Source organism: Aotus nancymaae, unplaced genomic scaffold (assembly GCF_030222135.1).
Source record: "Aotus nancymaae isolate 86718 unplaced genomic scaffold, 86718_ANA_hifiasm-v0.15.2.pri h1tg000040l, whole genome shotgun sequence".
Classification (NCBI taxonomy): domain Eukaryota; kingdom Metazoa; phylum Chordata; class Mammalia; order Primates; family Aotidae; genus Aotus; species Aotus nancymaae.
The window spans coordinates 60,254,547-60,269,393 of record NW_026988454.1 but is presented as its reverse complement, the minus strand read 5'-3'; the positions used below and the strand labels follow the sequence as shown (position 1 = coordinate 60,269,393).

Sequence of the window (14,847 nt, the reverse complement as noted above, 5' to 3'; positions counted from 1 at the left end):
GAAGAGTATAAAAGTTTTTGTGAATTAATGCAAACTAGCTTCCAGTCTTCACTTTCCAAATACTTGATTTACAGTTTTGGCTCTTTTACATTTTTGCCTTTTTATTTCCAAGATTTGTAATTTTACCTTCAAAATATCTTTTTTTTAAAATTGTAAAAAGTATTCAACCTATGCAGAAATAAAAAGCATTTCGACAGTCAGGCATGGTATCTCACACCTGTAATCCCAGCACTTTGGGAGGCTGAGGCAGGAAGATCACCTGAAGTCAGGAGTTTGAGACCAGCTTGGCAAACATGGTAAAACCCCGTCTCTACTAAAAATACAAAAATTAGCCAGGTATGGTGGCGGGCACTTATAATCTAAGCTACTTGGGAGGCTGAGGCAAGAGAATTGCTTGAGCCTGGGAGGCAGAGGTTGCATTGTGCTGAGATCACACCACTGTACTCCAGCCTGGGCAACAAAGCAAGACTCTATCTCAGAAAAACAATAATAATAAGCATTTTGAAATTAGTCGCGATCAATGCAATTCTACTCTTTAAAATCAGTACTAAATGAATGTAGTGCTCTTGTTGAATAGAAATAGGTGATAGGAAATGCCTACCATTTGACTCTATATGGATAATCAAGAGTTACACAGAATGCTTGGACCTGGGGGTAGATCCTAATTCATCACTGCCCTGGCACATGTCAATTACTGCATAAAAGGTCAAATGCAATGTCAAATCCAAAGCCTCAAGAGGAAAGTGAGTTCAGTTCCCAAGATAACAGTGATAGCTTAACAATGTAAAACTTCATCTAGAGTATATCAGCATTAAATTAGTGCTGTTCAAACAATACGTTGAGGAATACAGTAACACCTGGAAGTTCCTTCTAACGTACATATAAATAGAATCATGGAAGCTTTCTATATTACCTGTTTTATGGCCTTATAGAATTAATGAACCAAATGAAAACTGAATCTCCATTCCACAATCACATCCTTTATTTCTATTCTTATTTTCAAGGAAGTGTCCATATTTCTTAAGCCACATTCAAGGGAATCATGTCTTAACTATTTTGGATGTTTCCTCTCCTTCATCTTGTACATGAAACTCCAGCAGATTTAATATTGGCTTCCATCATCTAGTCAAACCTCTCACATGTTCTTTAAACCAATCAAATTTGGGATTTTCAACATTTTCTGTGTCAATAAAAGGTGTGGAATTAGTAGATTCGACGAAGACCTGTTTTTCCTTGCCACATTGGACTTCCAGACGCCATTTGGATTGGGTTTAGAAGATGGGGAAGTACAGATGTTTCTTGACCTGAGTCTCTTAACAGTAGAGATGTAGAAGAGAGAGTGAGACCACGAAGATACTGGCTGTTGACTGCAGGGCGCCACCAGCCGCCTTGGTGGTGGCATTAGCTGGACTTGGGGCAGCTGAAGTACTCTGGGAGGAGTTACTTGAAACTGTTACAACAGTTGTTTGATTGGAATAAATCTAAAACATATAAAAAGTAACACGGATAAATTTCCACATCACAGCTACCTCCACATGCTCTAATACAAAATTAAAGTAGGTGATACATTCTTAGACTGTTCTCTTACCATTATTCTCTTACATCATTAAATTCTGAATTCTTGCTCAGCCCACCTAGGTCATTCGCTTTAGTTTCAAAACAAACTAGAGATGCCTCAAATGCCCAGTGGCAACAAGAACAAAAAAAAGTTATTCAATAACTTTAACTCCTGTTTTTATTTCTTTGCAAAGGAAAAAAGGACCAAGTTAACTAATTCATTTTCTGAGATTATACCGACTTAATGGTATTGCAATAATGTCTATTTTCCCAGAAAGGGAGAGATTTTAAAGTTGTACAAAAAAGTAGGGATTTTTAAATATTGTAACGGAGATTTACGGAACTAGAATTAACTGGGTCACTGTCTATCCTGGATTTGCTAGGTAACTTTCACATATTCATTTAATACAGCCTTGGCAACTTAGCCTTTTCCTTAAGGGGGAATTGGGCTCTTACCTACTCCCTTGAAATTTGAAATAATAACTCTTCTAAAAAATGGTCACAATATTTGTGTTAAATTGAAAATGAATTTTTCCTTTAAGGCAGAATGACTTCAGGAAAACACCATGAAGTCGGGACGATTTCACAAAAGAGGACGAGAGGGTATGGTGTTAAGTTTCACAAACAGCAGCCTCACTGGTCATTAAGCTCAGTGCTGTGGCCAAGAACCAAGGTTCCCCCAGTGTCCCAGCGTCTGAGTGGCATCATTCACCACTGATTTTTCAAGCCACGAAATGCACAGTCCAGTAGGGCACGTGATAATCTCTCCTTTGTTACGGAACAAAGGCAGATCGGAGTTTTCAGCCCTCACTGCAAGGGAGGGTTTACAAGGGCTTCTGATTACAGGCGGGAGGGAGGACGTGGCACCAGGCAAGAGTCTGGGCCCCATGTACATTTGGCTGCCTATTAATCCAAAGATAAAGCCCTCCTACATCAGCACCAGCTCCTTTTGTTGTAAAAACCCATAAGGTCATTAAACAAATATTGACTAAAGAAATATACAAATCCTATCCAAAATAGATTAGTGACAACAACAAAAAATCTTGATCAACTCAAATTTATTTATTGGGCACCTACTGTGTGCAAGATGAAGTGTGTCCCATCAGGAAACGGCACTCCCAATAAAGGAAAGCATGGATGTGGTAATTTACTTAAGACAGGGTGCCTGTATTGGAGACCTGATTTGGGGAATCCCTGAAAGTAACCTGTTCTTTATTCATACAATGAGTTTTAGTGCAGCAGGTGATGTTTTCTTTTTAAAACCCAGTGTATTGATCCGATAATCTAAAGATCCTCTACACCAACAACAAAAAAATTTTGTTTATTAAATTGACACTAAACAAAATTTTCTCTTCCAAGCTAGATTTATTCGCGTTATTAAAACTTCTCACTTAAAATGTTGGAGGAAAAAAATCTGGTCCGAGAGGAGATGGGGCGGGGAGTGGGGGGAGCCGGTTTCTCCCGGCCGCGCCCCTCCCCCACCAAAGAATTGAGCAAGGCTCGGGAGCGCAGCAGACTGGGAGGAAGACAATAGGGTACGTTTACCCGGCCCGCGGTAGGGAAGAGGGCTCCACTCTCAGGCTGCACTCCCAGGTAAGCCCAGACGTTGGATGCCTGGGGACGGCGGACCCAGCGCGCCCAACTTTTGGGGGAGAAGCCCCAGGGACAGTCCTCGATTAACCCCAACCGAAGGAGCTAGAGAGCGGTCACTCCCATGCTCCAAACCCGAACTGCCCCAAAGAAACGTACCTTCTTCGCCCCCGCCCCCGCCCCCGCCGGGGTCTCCCAGTCCCCGGTCTCCCTCGCCGGCGTCGTGCGTCCACCCTCGAGGCAGCGCTGCACGGCCCCCGGTACCCGCACCCGGGGCGAGGTTCCCCGGATAAGAGGGTCTGGGGAGACGGCGCTGGTAGCAACGACCCGGACAAAGCCTGGCGGGGATTCGGGACAGAATCGTCCCACCATGCTGCCTCCCCAGAACTAGCCAAACTGGGCTAAAATAACTTGGGGCTCCTAAGATAACAAGCGTTGGACGTGAAAGGTTGCACCGCAGAGAGCGCAATGTCAGGCGAGGGTTCCCGCCTCGACTTCAGCCCCAAACCTCCCGGGACTGGGGCTTCAGATAGGGCCGGATAACCAGAGCTTCCCCGGGATCCCCAAGCCAGCTCCGAGGGTAGAGGATGGGCGTGAGCCGCGCTTCCCGAAGGAGACCGTCGCCTCTCTTTGTGTAGAGCACTGGGAGGGCGAAGACACTCCTAGGGGAAAGCGGGTGCTCGGGACCTGGGACGACGTCCCACCGGAGCCTGAGCTCTCAAGGCGCTCTTCCCTGCAATCACCTCGGGCCCCTGGGTGAAAGCGGGCAGTAGGCACCTGGCTGCCTGGGAAGAGACAGCGTGGAGCCTGGGGTGGGGCAGGGTCCTCTCAGCCCGCGAGCGGAGCTGCATTGTTCCCAGGGCCGTGGGAGGGGAGGAGGGCAGCATGCAAAGGAATGGAAAGTGGGGTCCACATGGCCCTCTCCCCGGTCAGCTAAGCAAGATTCTCTCCCGTTCCCTGTCCGTGGCCCGAGGTAGGGGCGCAGGACGGTCCCCAGGGACCGGGTCCATACCCCGCCCCCACCCTGGGCAGGGCCCTCGAGCCCCGCCGGGCGCCAGGGCCTCACCTGCGTGGGTAGGAGCAGTGCCAGAAGCAGCAGCCCCAGCCCGAGCCTGGCCACCATTGCTCTGCCCATGTCCCCTCCGTCGGTGCGCGGCGCGTCTCGCTGGATGCTGGGTGCTCGGAGAACCGCTGGCTCCGGGCGGGCGCAGGGAAGGTGGGGAGCGCGGCGAGCCGGCGGGACCTTATATACCAGGACAGCCACAATAGCCGTGACGTGGCGCCGCCCGCCCACCCCGGCTCCCCTCCGCCGCCGCCCGCCGCCTCCCCGCCTTCCCCGCCCCGCTCCAGGCTCCCCAGCGCCCCCTCCCCCGCCGCCGCCACCGCCGCTGGGGCCCTAGCGGACCGGGAGTCCCCCGGGCGGCCGCCGCGGCAGGTGGGCGGGCGCCGCCGGCTCCTGGTACCCGGCTGGTTTTCCCCGCCGGCTGCGGGCTGCAGGCAGCCTGGCACAGGCGCCAGCGACTCCCACACAGGACCCGGGGCGCACACGCGAGCCACACACGCCGCTCCGGGGGCCGGGCCCAAGTTTCCTTTGTTTCCCGGGACCTGCCATCTTACGCCCCAAAAGAAAAGTCCGCGCCTCCGCCGCGGCGGGTCAGCCGCTGGTCCCGGAGCAAGTGCGCTGCCACCCAGACTGCAAAATGCGCCCCGGGACCCGAGAGGGGCCGCGTTGGGGGGCAGGCGTCGGGGCCCCTCGGGCGGGGTTATCTCTCTGCCCGCCGCAGAGGAAAGGGGAGCGCGGCGGGCGTGGCGGGAACGCGGACCGGACGCTCACCCTGGCCGACGGGACCCGGGCGCCGCCTAGCGCGAGCCCTTCCGGGAGGGTCGCGGGGCTCGCAGGCGGCGCCCGGGTCCGGAGCGATCTGCGCGCTCGGCCCAGCGGCCGCGCCCTCCCCGAAGCCCCTGCTTTGTTTTGTGAGCGCCTCGTGTCCGCCAGGCGCTGTGAGCTCAAGAGGGCGTCCCGGGTCCTCATCCTCCCGGGAGCTGGAGACCCACTGCCTGACGCTGCAAACTATGGGGTTTGGGTCTCCCGCGCTCCTGCCGCAGAAAACCGCCCACCCTGAAGGGACTCCCCCCTCTCCGGCCCTGAAGGCCCTACCGCCCTCCCCGCGCGGCTCCTACTCCTCCTCCCCGCCCGGTCCTACTCAGGGGGCGGGAACCTCCCTTCATGGCGGTCCCGCTACACTTCACTTTCCCTCCCGAATTCCTGGGGACACACTTTTTCGGTCTCTGTTGCCCGTCATTCGTTTAAAGCGCAGAGCCGTTCAGGATAAAGCCGTTTACTTATCCGTAGTTGCCATGAGGCAATTTAATGAACTGGCACAAAGAGGAGATTCGTCATTATTCTTTAGATTTTGGTGGAATACTTTTGTCCTATCCATCCTGTTTTGAAAACTTTAAAGCATACGGCAAAAGTTGAAGGAATTTTACTGGTGGAGTATTTTGAGTTTAAATTTTAATTGCAAGACTTAATCTTTTTATTGAAGGTTTAGCCCAGGTGTTTTTCAGTCTCTAAAGCAAACAGCAAACAGCAAACACCAAACCTAGTATGGTTGTAAATTTGTTTAAATTTCACTTTTACAGAACACTCTCTTAGTATTTTTGGTTCAATTTTTAATTGCAAGACAATCCTTTTATTTAAGGTTTAGCCCAAGCATTTTTCGGTCTTTAAAGCAAACCACAGAGTAGTGAGATTCTAAATTTGTTTAAATTTCACTTTGGCAGAATGGTCTCATTAAAACAAAGTAAGTTTCAGGGAAGCAAAGTGACAACGAAATCTGCAGTCGGTCTGTTGACTGAATCGGGACTGAATCGGTTTGTGCCTTGAAGGTCAGCCACTTTAGCTCAGTAACTTTCCAAGTACGTTTAGGATGTGCTTGGGAACACAAGAATTTCTGTCGAGCACCAGTGGACTTTCCTGTTTAACAATGTAGCACATTATATAGAAATACTCCGGCCCGGCTTCTCCATTCCTCTTCCAAGGTGAAAAAATGGACTGTTTGTGACTCAGGAGTGCCGAGTTCCAAGGCAGGGCGCATAGTATGTCCTCCACAAGCTGCTTGTTGAACTAACTGGTGGTATTCCTAGGGTAAGAGCTTCTAGAGACAGACTGCCAGAGTTCAAACAGTGGCTCTGCTCATTTTGCTGGAGACAAAAAGGCTCAGTTCCTCCTTCATCTATAAAATGGAGATAATAACATCATTACTAATTAGTTATTAAAGAGTTATTGTATATGTAAGTGTTAGAATACTGCCTGCCTCAGATTAGTAACTCTCACTTCATATTTGCTCTTCTACTGAAGGTGCCAAGAACCTTCTCTGCTGCTGTGTGATACATGAAAGAATATCAGCCTCCAAGTAATTCCCAAAACTGGCAAGGCACTCTGGATCTGTGCTTCGTGAACCATTTCAGAACCAGCTAATGAAACTGCATAATTAAAAGAGCAAAGCCCTTCACCTCTGCCCAGGAGTTCCCCGGGCATCCTATCAGGGCTGTTGCCCAGGACTTTGACAACTGGAGGCCCAACCCAGGTAGGAAACTTCTCTTTACAGATCTCCACCCTACCCTGTTTCCTGTACAGCTAGAAACTCAAGAAAACTGCCTGATTTTTCCTATGGAGTTCTTTTGGTTTGTGATTCTTTCTTCCTATTTTTTATCCACTTCTCCTGGTTTTTCATAATTTGTTTGCTAATAAAGACTTAGCCACGGCTAGACATGGTGGCTCACGCCTGTGATCCCAGCACTTTGGGAAGCTGAGGCAGGCAGATCACGAGGTCAGGAGATTCAGACCATCCTGACCAACATGGTGAAACCTCATCTCTACTAAAAATACAAAAATTTAGCCAGGTGGGGTGGCACAAGCCTGTAGTCCCAGCTACTCAGGAGGCTGAGGCAGGAGAATCTCTGGAACCTGGGAGGTGGAGGTTGCAGTGAGCAGAGATCATGCCACTGCACTCCAGCCTGGGTGACAGAGCAAGACTCTGTCTCAAAAAAAAAAAAACTTAGCCAATAATAACTCATGTCACTCGACCAAATTGAGACTCTTAACCAGTTATCCTGAACTTTTTGTTGAAAAACATGGCCAATTTCCATTTTGTAGAGAAAGTGTAGCATAGAATGATTTTGAAACAGATTGATTGCATAAACTGATGTATGTGTGGAAAGTTGTAACTTTCAGTTTTCATGAGAGAGCATGAAAAACTCTCATTTGATGCCGGTTCTCTTCTGAGGAATACTGAGAGAGGGAGCAATGCCTACAATTTCTAAGTGCAGACCTGAGACCAGACTGGCACAGCACATAGTGGATTCTGGGATCAGACCTGGATTTGAATCCTGCATCACCACTTTCTCTCTCTTTTTTTTTTCAGACAGGGTCTCACTCCATCATCCAAGACAGAGTACAGTGGCTCACTGCAACCTTTGCCTCCCTGGTTCAAGCCATTCTCCTACCTTAGACTCCCCAGAGGCTATGTCTTATCTACTCAATATCACTGTACCTGGCATGCAATCAGCATTTACTGGTTGTTAAGAGACAGAATGCTTGTTCTTAGGTACCACAAGGAATAATTAGTATTCAGACAAAAAGTTTTCTCAGCAAGGCAATTTTACTTTCTACAGAAAGGGTACTGTTGGTCAGCCATCTTGCCATGAGAGTACAATGAACAAAGGAAAGGCAGGGCATATTTCTTCCTTATGCATTGGGTCCTTACTGCTGTATCCTATCTTTGTTGTATCTAAACTGAGCCCGATTGGCTAACCACTTAAAACTTTCCTAAATCGGTAAAAGCAATGGAGAACAAAAGAAGAAGTCCAAATAAGGAAGGCAGAGGAAGTTGCTTGCAAACAGACTTAGAAAAGTAATAACATAAATATCTTGGTTAAAGTATAAGGATATAGAATGTACTTATTCCTTTATATCTAACAGCTACATAGGATAGGGCTTAACAAAGAGTTACTAGCAAATAAAGCAAGAAGGCTTTGAAGAAAGTTACTCCTTAAAAGAGACTATTGCTGGGTGCAGTGGCTCACACCTGTAATCCCAGCACTTTGGGAAGCTGAAGTGGGCTGATCATGAAGTCAGGTGTTCAAGACCAGCCCGATCAGCATGGTAAAACCCTGTCTCTACTAAAAATACAAAAAATTAGCCAGGCATGTTGGTGCGCACCTGTAGTCTCAGCTACTCGGGAGGCTGAGGCAGGAAAATAACTTCCACACGGGAGGCAGAGCTTGCAGTGAGCTGAGATTGCACCACTGCACTCCAGCCTGGGGGACAGAGTGAGACTCCATCTCAAAAACAAAAAGAGAGACTATTATTTCTAACATTTATTATTATTATTCTTTAACAAGAAGGGAAACTTTGAAGAGAAACTTTTTATTTTCTACAGTGGTTGAATGGACTAATATTAAGGAAAGAGGTTAATTTGCCTTTTAAGATAAAATAATAAATCCTATTTCTAGAGAAACAGAAGATGCAGGGGTTAGTTGACATTTTTAGCACTTTTTGGCAAAATAGGTATGAAATATAATACAAATCTAACAAAAGTATTCCTTCTGTGCTTTATGACACAAATAGTGGCTGAAATAATCAGATATTTAATTTATTTATTGGCCTTTTTTTTCTTTTTATTTTTGAGACAGAGTCTGCCACCCACGGTGGAGTGCAGTGGCATGATCTTGGCTCACAGCAACCTCCACCTCCAGGATTCAAGCAGTTCTTCTGTCTCAGCCTCCTGAGTAACTGGGACTACAGGCACCCGCCACCATGCCCAGCTAATTTTTGTATATTTAGTGGAGACAGGGTTTCACCATGCTGGCCAGGACAGTCTCAAACTCCTGACCTCATGATCCACCCACTTTCGTCTCCCAAAGTGCTGGGATTACAGGCGTAAGCCACCACTCCAGCCCAAATATTTAATTTAAATTCTGTTCTACAACATGATGCTATTCTTAGTTGTGTTCATTATACTCTTTTCCTTCTTTTTTTTTTCCCCCTTTAAGAAAGAATCTCACTCTGTCACCCAGGCTGGAGTGCAGTGGCATAATCTCAGCTCACTGCAACCTCCGCCTCCAGGTTCAAGCGATTCTCCTGCCTCAGCCTCCCAAGTAGCTGGGATTACAGAGGCATGCCACCATGCCCAGCTAGTTTTTGTATTTTTAGTACAGACGGGGTTTCACCATGTTGGTCAGGTTGGTCAAGAACTCCTGACCTCCTGATCCGCCTGCCTCTGCCTCCCAAAGTGCTGGGATTACAGGCGTGAGCCACCGCATCCGGTCCTCTTTTCCCTCTTAATTCTGTGCCACCCTGCACTTGGTTGGCACTGAATATTTCCATTTATCCTGGTCTTTTAGTCGAGCTTTTTTCTTTACTGCCAGCCATGAGAAGGCAGCGAAAGTAACACCGTGAGTTTGTATTTCTGACTGATGAGGTCCGAGTTGAATCAGCTGGTGGCGTCCCAGCCGGACTCTCTGTGTGGACGTGCTGCCCCCTGCTGGCCACGGGGACCCTCCGAGCTCACTGTCAGGAAAACAAAAACTCTTGTGCTGAATGTAAAAAGCCCTGCATTTTGGAAGCCTTATAAAGCTAATAAACCAGGATGGTTTTCTTTAACTATTAGTTCCCTTTTCCCATTAAACCTCATTGAGACAGGAAAACAAATGTAAAGAGAAAAAAATGTGGCTGTTTTCAGATGCAAATTGAGTAATGGGATGCTTACCTCTAAGCATCCTTGGCTGTTTGAAATAAAAGAAAGAAGCAATCCTGAATCTCTAGGCCACAATTTAAGTTTGGTGTCTCCCTTGTGTTGGCAAGGATGTAAGAAAAGTCTTTCTCATCGATGCCGATGGGATTATGGAAAGGAATTTGACATCTTTCGATATTAAAAATGCACATCATAGAAATTCTAATTTTAAGAATTTGACCTGGCCAAGTACAGTGGCTCAGGCCTGTAATGCTACACCTGTAATCCTAGCACTTTGGGAGGCTGAGGTGGGTGGCTCACCTGAGGTAAGGAGTTCGAGACAAGCCTGGCCAACATGGTGAAACCCTGTCTCTAACTAAAAATGCAAAAATGAGCCAAGCGTGGTGGTACATGCCTGTAATCCCAGCTACTTGGGAGGCTAAGACAGGAGAATCACTTGAACCCAGGAAGCAGTGGTTGCAGTGGTGGCGATCATGCCACTGCATTCCAATCTGGGTGACAGAGATGAGACTCTGTCTCAAAAGACAAAACAAATTTAACCTACAGATAAACTTCTACAAATGCAGAATAATGTATGTTCAGGGATTTGCTGCAGTACTGTCATATCATGAAATATTATGAAGTTATTAAAAAGAGTAAAGGAACGTAATCTATACTATAGGGGAAAATCCAAGATAAATTCTTAAGTGAAAAAAGCGAGATACATAGCAATGTGTACAATATGGCACTTCGTGATTAAAAAACCAGAACTGGCCAGGGGTGGCTCACACCTGTAATCCCAGCACTTCGGGAGGCTGAGGCAGAAGGGTTGCTTGAGTCCAGGAGTTTGAGGCTGCACTGAGCTAAGGTGGTGCCACTGCAACTCTGGCCTGGATACAGAACGAGACCCTGTCTCAATAAATACATAAATAATAAATTTTAAGAACAAAAAACAAAAACCTGACAGAGAAAGTATTTCCAAAGAGATACACAAGAAATTGATAGTCTTGGCCACTGAGGAGAGAAACTGAGTGGCCAGGGCACAGAAGAGTGAGATGCACTTTTCATTATACACTAGCTTGTACCATCACTCATTCACAAATAAAGTTATTTAAATAAGTTAATAAGTCAATATATTCTGTGGCCTTTACCTTCCCAACTCCCACAAAGTGAATATGTAGAAAGCAACTCTCTCCAGCCCCCAGGGCCTCAGAATCACCCTCCTCCCATCACTGGCTAGTTCTCAAACAGAAATTTGAGTTTACCTCAATTAATCCATCCTATGACAACTGTGAGACCAAATTCTCTCAGTCCAGATGGCACACACGAAAAATCTTTCAGTAAAAGTGAAGAAAAATGAAGAACCCAGCTGCAGAAAAAATAATGAGAAATCACTTGGCATCGAATCAGTTTCCACAGTTTCTTCTTCCTTCCGGAGCCTCAAATTATAGAGGCTGTGAGGAAAGAAAGCCTCTGGTGGGGCAGAGTTTGCCTCAGAGAATGGCCTGAGCTGGGTGGGCTCATCCAATGAAAAGCACCTTTCTAAGACCCCCTTGCCCCTGCCACCGCTGTGCAGGAAGTAGAGTCCAGGCCTAATTGGTGTAATTAAGTTCTAGCAGAAATGAAATCCCACTTCTGCCTCCCAGAAAAGAGTCTTCAGAGCACAAAAGTGCTACGTCATTTGCCATTTGCAGGCAGACCCTGAATGATCCTTTGCTAGGAAATAATGAAATTGGAAGAGTGGAAAAGTGTATATATATTTTATACCCATATTATTTATAGTCTTATTTCCATGTCTATTTGTTTTCTCAAGTCTTTCGCCTTCTGTTGGGTTTAAAGCAGGAGCATCCCTTATGCTATGAGAGATTAGTAAGATTTTAAATGACCAAGAAAATTGAATTTTTAAATATTTTTACAAATCAAAAGAACATTATACAACACAATGGCGTACTTTTTTTTTTTTTTTGATACAAAGTCTCGCTCTGTCGCCTAGGCTGGAGTGCAGTGGCATGATCTCAGCTCACGGTGAAACCTCTGCCTCCTGGGTTCAAGTGATTCTCCTGTCTCAGCCTCCCGAGTAGGTGGGATTACAGGCATGTGCCACCACGCCCAGCTAATTTTTTTTTGTATTTTTAGTAGAGATGAGATTTCTCGGTGTTAAACAGGATGGTCTCAATCTCCTGAACTTGTGATCCACCCGCCTCAGCCTCCCATAGTGCTCGGATTACAGGCGTGAGCCTCTGCGCCCGGCCTCACGCGCCCGGCCAATAATATACTTAATGAAATGTTACACTGAGCCTGAAACAGGGATCACATTTTCAGACTTCGTGAAATCCTTTCTCAATCTGTTAACATACTTGTTCCAAGATTCCACTCAATAAATATCTAAAGCAGATGCTGGCTGACATCTCATTCAATATGGTTTGAAGATGTCACTCTGAGGAAAAGGCATTCTGTAATAGTCAGCCATTAAGAGAAGAGCATATGAATTTAATTAGCAAGGTTGAATAAGGACTTCTCTGTTGCGAGCCATATATTTGTGTGTAGCTCTCAGAGTTAAAAAAGAAAATACTTGGCCAGGCATGGTAGCTCATGCCTTTAATCCCAGCACTTTGGAAGACCAAGGCAAGGAGGAGCACTGAAGGCCAGGAGTTTGAGACCAGCCTTGGGAACATAGTAAGACCTTTTAAAAAAGAAAAAACTTTCTCTCAATATTCTTTTTTTTTTTAAGAAGGAGTCTCACTCTGTCTCTCAGGCTGGAGTGTAATGGCGCAATGTTGGCTCACTACAAACTCCGCCTCCCAGGTTCAAGCGATTCTCCTGTCTCAGCCTCTCAAGTAGCTGGGATTACAGGCATGTGCTACCAGGCCGGGCTCATTTTTTTGTATTTTTAATAGAGACGGAGTTTCATCATGTTGGCCAGGCTGGTCTCGGAACTCCTGACCTCAGATGATCCACCCAGCATGGCCTCCCAAAGTGCTGGGATTACAGGTGGGAGCCATCACACCCTGCCTTCAATAGTCTTTTATATTTTTTTTCTTGTTCTTATTATAAAAGTAATACACGTGCAGTATAGAAAAATTTGAGCTGGGTGTGGTGGCTTACAGTTGTAATCCGAGTACTTTGGGGGCCAAGGCAGGAGCATTCCTTGAGTCTAGGAGTTCAAGACCAGCCTGGGCAACATAAGGAGGCCCTATCTCTATGAAAAAAATTTAAAATTAGCTGGGTTGGTCACACATGCCTGTGGTTGGGAGGCTGAGGCAGGAGGATCGCTTGAGCACAGGACGTTAAGGCTGCAGTGAGCCATGATTATGCCACAGCACTACAGCCTGGGCAACAGAGTGAGACCCTGTCAAAAAAAAAAAAAAAAGAAAAAGGAAAAAAGAAAAAAAATTGTAAAATGCAGAAAAGCATAATAAAAATATTAAAATTGCCAGGCACAGTGGCTCTCATCTGTAGTCCCAGCACTTTGGGAGGCTGAGGCAGACAGATCACAAGGTCAGGAGTTCAAGAACATCTTGGCCAACATGGTGAAACCTCATCTCTACAAAAAATACAAAAATTAGCCAGGCATGGTAGCACTTGCCTGTAGTCCCAGCTACTTAGGAGGCTGAGTCAGGAGAATCGCTTGAACCCGGGAGGCAGAGGTTGCAGTGAGCAGAGATCGCACCACTACACTCCAAACTGGGCAACAAAAGCGAAACTCTGTCTCAAAAAAAAAAAATTAGCTGGGTATGGTAGCGCATGCCTGTAATCTTAGCTACTCAGGAGGCTGAGAGCCGGAGAATCGCTTGAACTAGGGGGCGGAGGTTGCAGTGAGCCAAAATCACACCACTGCACACCAGTCTGGGCGGCAGAGCAAGACTCTGTCTCAAAAAAAAAAAATTAAAATTACCCATAGCCAGGCTGGGGGTGTTAGCTTATGCCTGTAAGTCTGGCACTTTGGGATGCCAAGGTGGGAAGATTGTTTAAGCCCAGGAGTTCAAGACCAGCCTGGGCAACATAGCAAGACCCCCATCCGGAGTAAAATAAATAAATAAATAAGGATAAATTTTTGAAAAATAAAATTACCCATAGCCCACTAATCAGAGGCAATTACTAATAACATTTTAAAATATGTTCTTTTCACATATATAAAGAGAAAGAGAGTTTGCTTATTTATTTTGCTGAATGAGGAGCAAATGTATGTGTTTTCTTATTTATGTATTTATTATTTTATTTTATCTTATCTTTTTGAGACAGGGTCTCACTTTGTCACCCAGGCTGAAGTGCAGTGGTGTGATCTCAGCTCACTGCAGCCGCAACCTCCTGGGTTCAAGCTATCCTCCTCCCTCAGCCCCCTAAGTAGCTGCGACTACAGGTGTACACCTTACAGGCATAAGCCACCAAGTCAGGCCCATAAAGTTTTCTATCTTGTTTTTTTTGTTGTTGTTGTTTGTTTTCTGTTTCGTTTTGTTTTTAACACAATAGAAAATATTTTTTTAAAATCACAAAATTAGTGGTCACAATCCTGCAAACTTAACAAAATATCTAGGATGACTTATGCAGGTGATCAGCCAGGATTTCTGCAAGAGCCAGATCCAACCTGGTCCTGGCTTCGGTTTGAGGCCCCTGGTGATATTTATCTGCACCACGTATCAGGGGAGGCGATTCTGGGTTCAGGACCTCCAGGACCACAGTGGCAAGGCTTGGAATCTCTTGGATGTAGGAGAACCCTAGGGCAGAACTCCCACCTCCTTGCTTTTGAGAAGGGATTTCTGTTTTTCCCAACTCACCTCGTCCTCTTTCTGCGTTCCCCACATCCTAAAAGATAAGAGCTTTCTTAGTGCACCCCATTAGAGAAGGGGCTCTGGTGAGGATGGTAGCCAATCTGAATTTGCATTATCTTAGGAAAAAGTTTTTGCCAGATTTTACTGTATTTTTATCGGTCATTACATGTTTTTCAAAAACACTGTTTATAATG

The 14,847-nt window shown here is 46.1% G+C and overlaps 1 protein-coding gene and 1 pseudogene across 1 annotated transcript; one reads left to right on the top strand and one right to left on the bottom strand.

Annotated features, from left to right (window-relative positions):
- Nucleotides 1-960: 960 nt before the first annotated feature.
- Nucleotides 961-4,092, bottom strand: CD24 (CD24 molecule). Its single transcript, XM_021670507.2, is given in 4 exon segments — nucleotides 961-1,481; nucleotides 3,307-3,380; nucleotides 3,383-3,440; nucleotides 3,442-4,092. Coding segments are annotated over 4 exon segments (378 nt in total). The 5' UTR covers nucleotides 3,520-4,092; the 3' UTR covers nucleotides 961-1,313.
- Nucleotides 3,079-14,847, top strand: part of LOC105707458 (large ribosomal subunit protein eL8-like) — a 27,040-nt pseudogene continuing 15,271 nt past the window's right edge.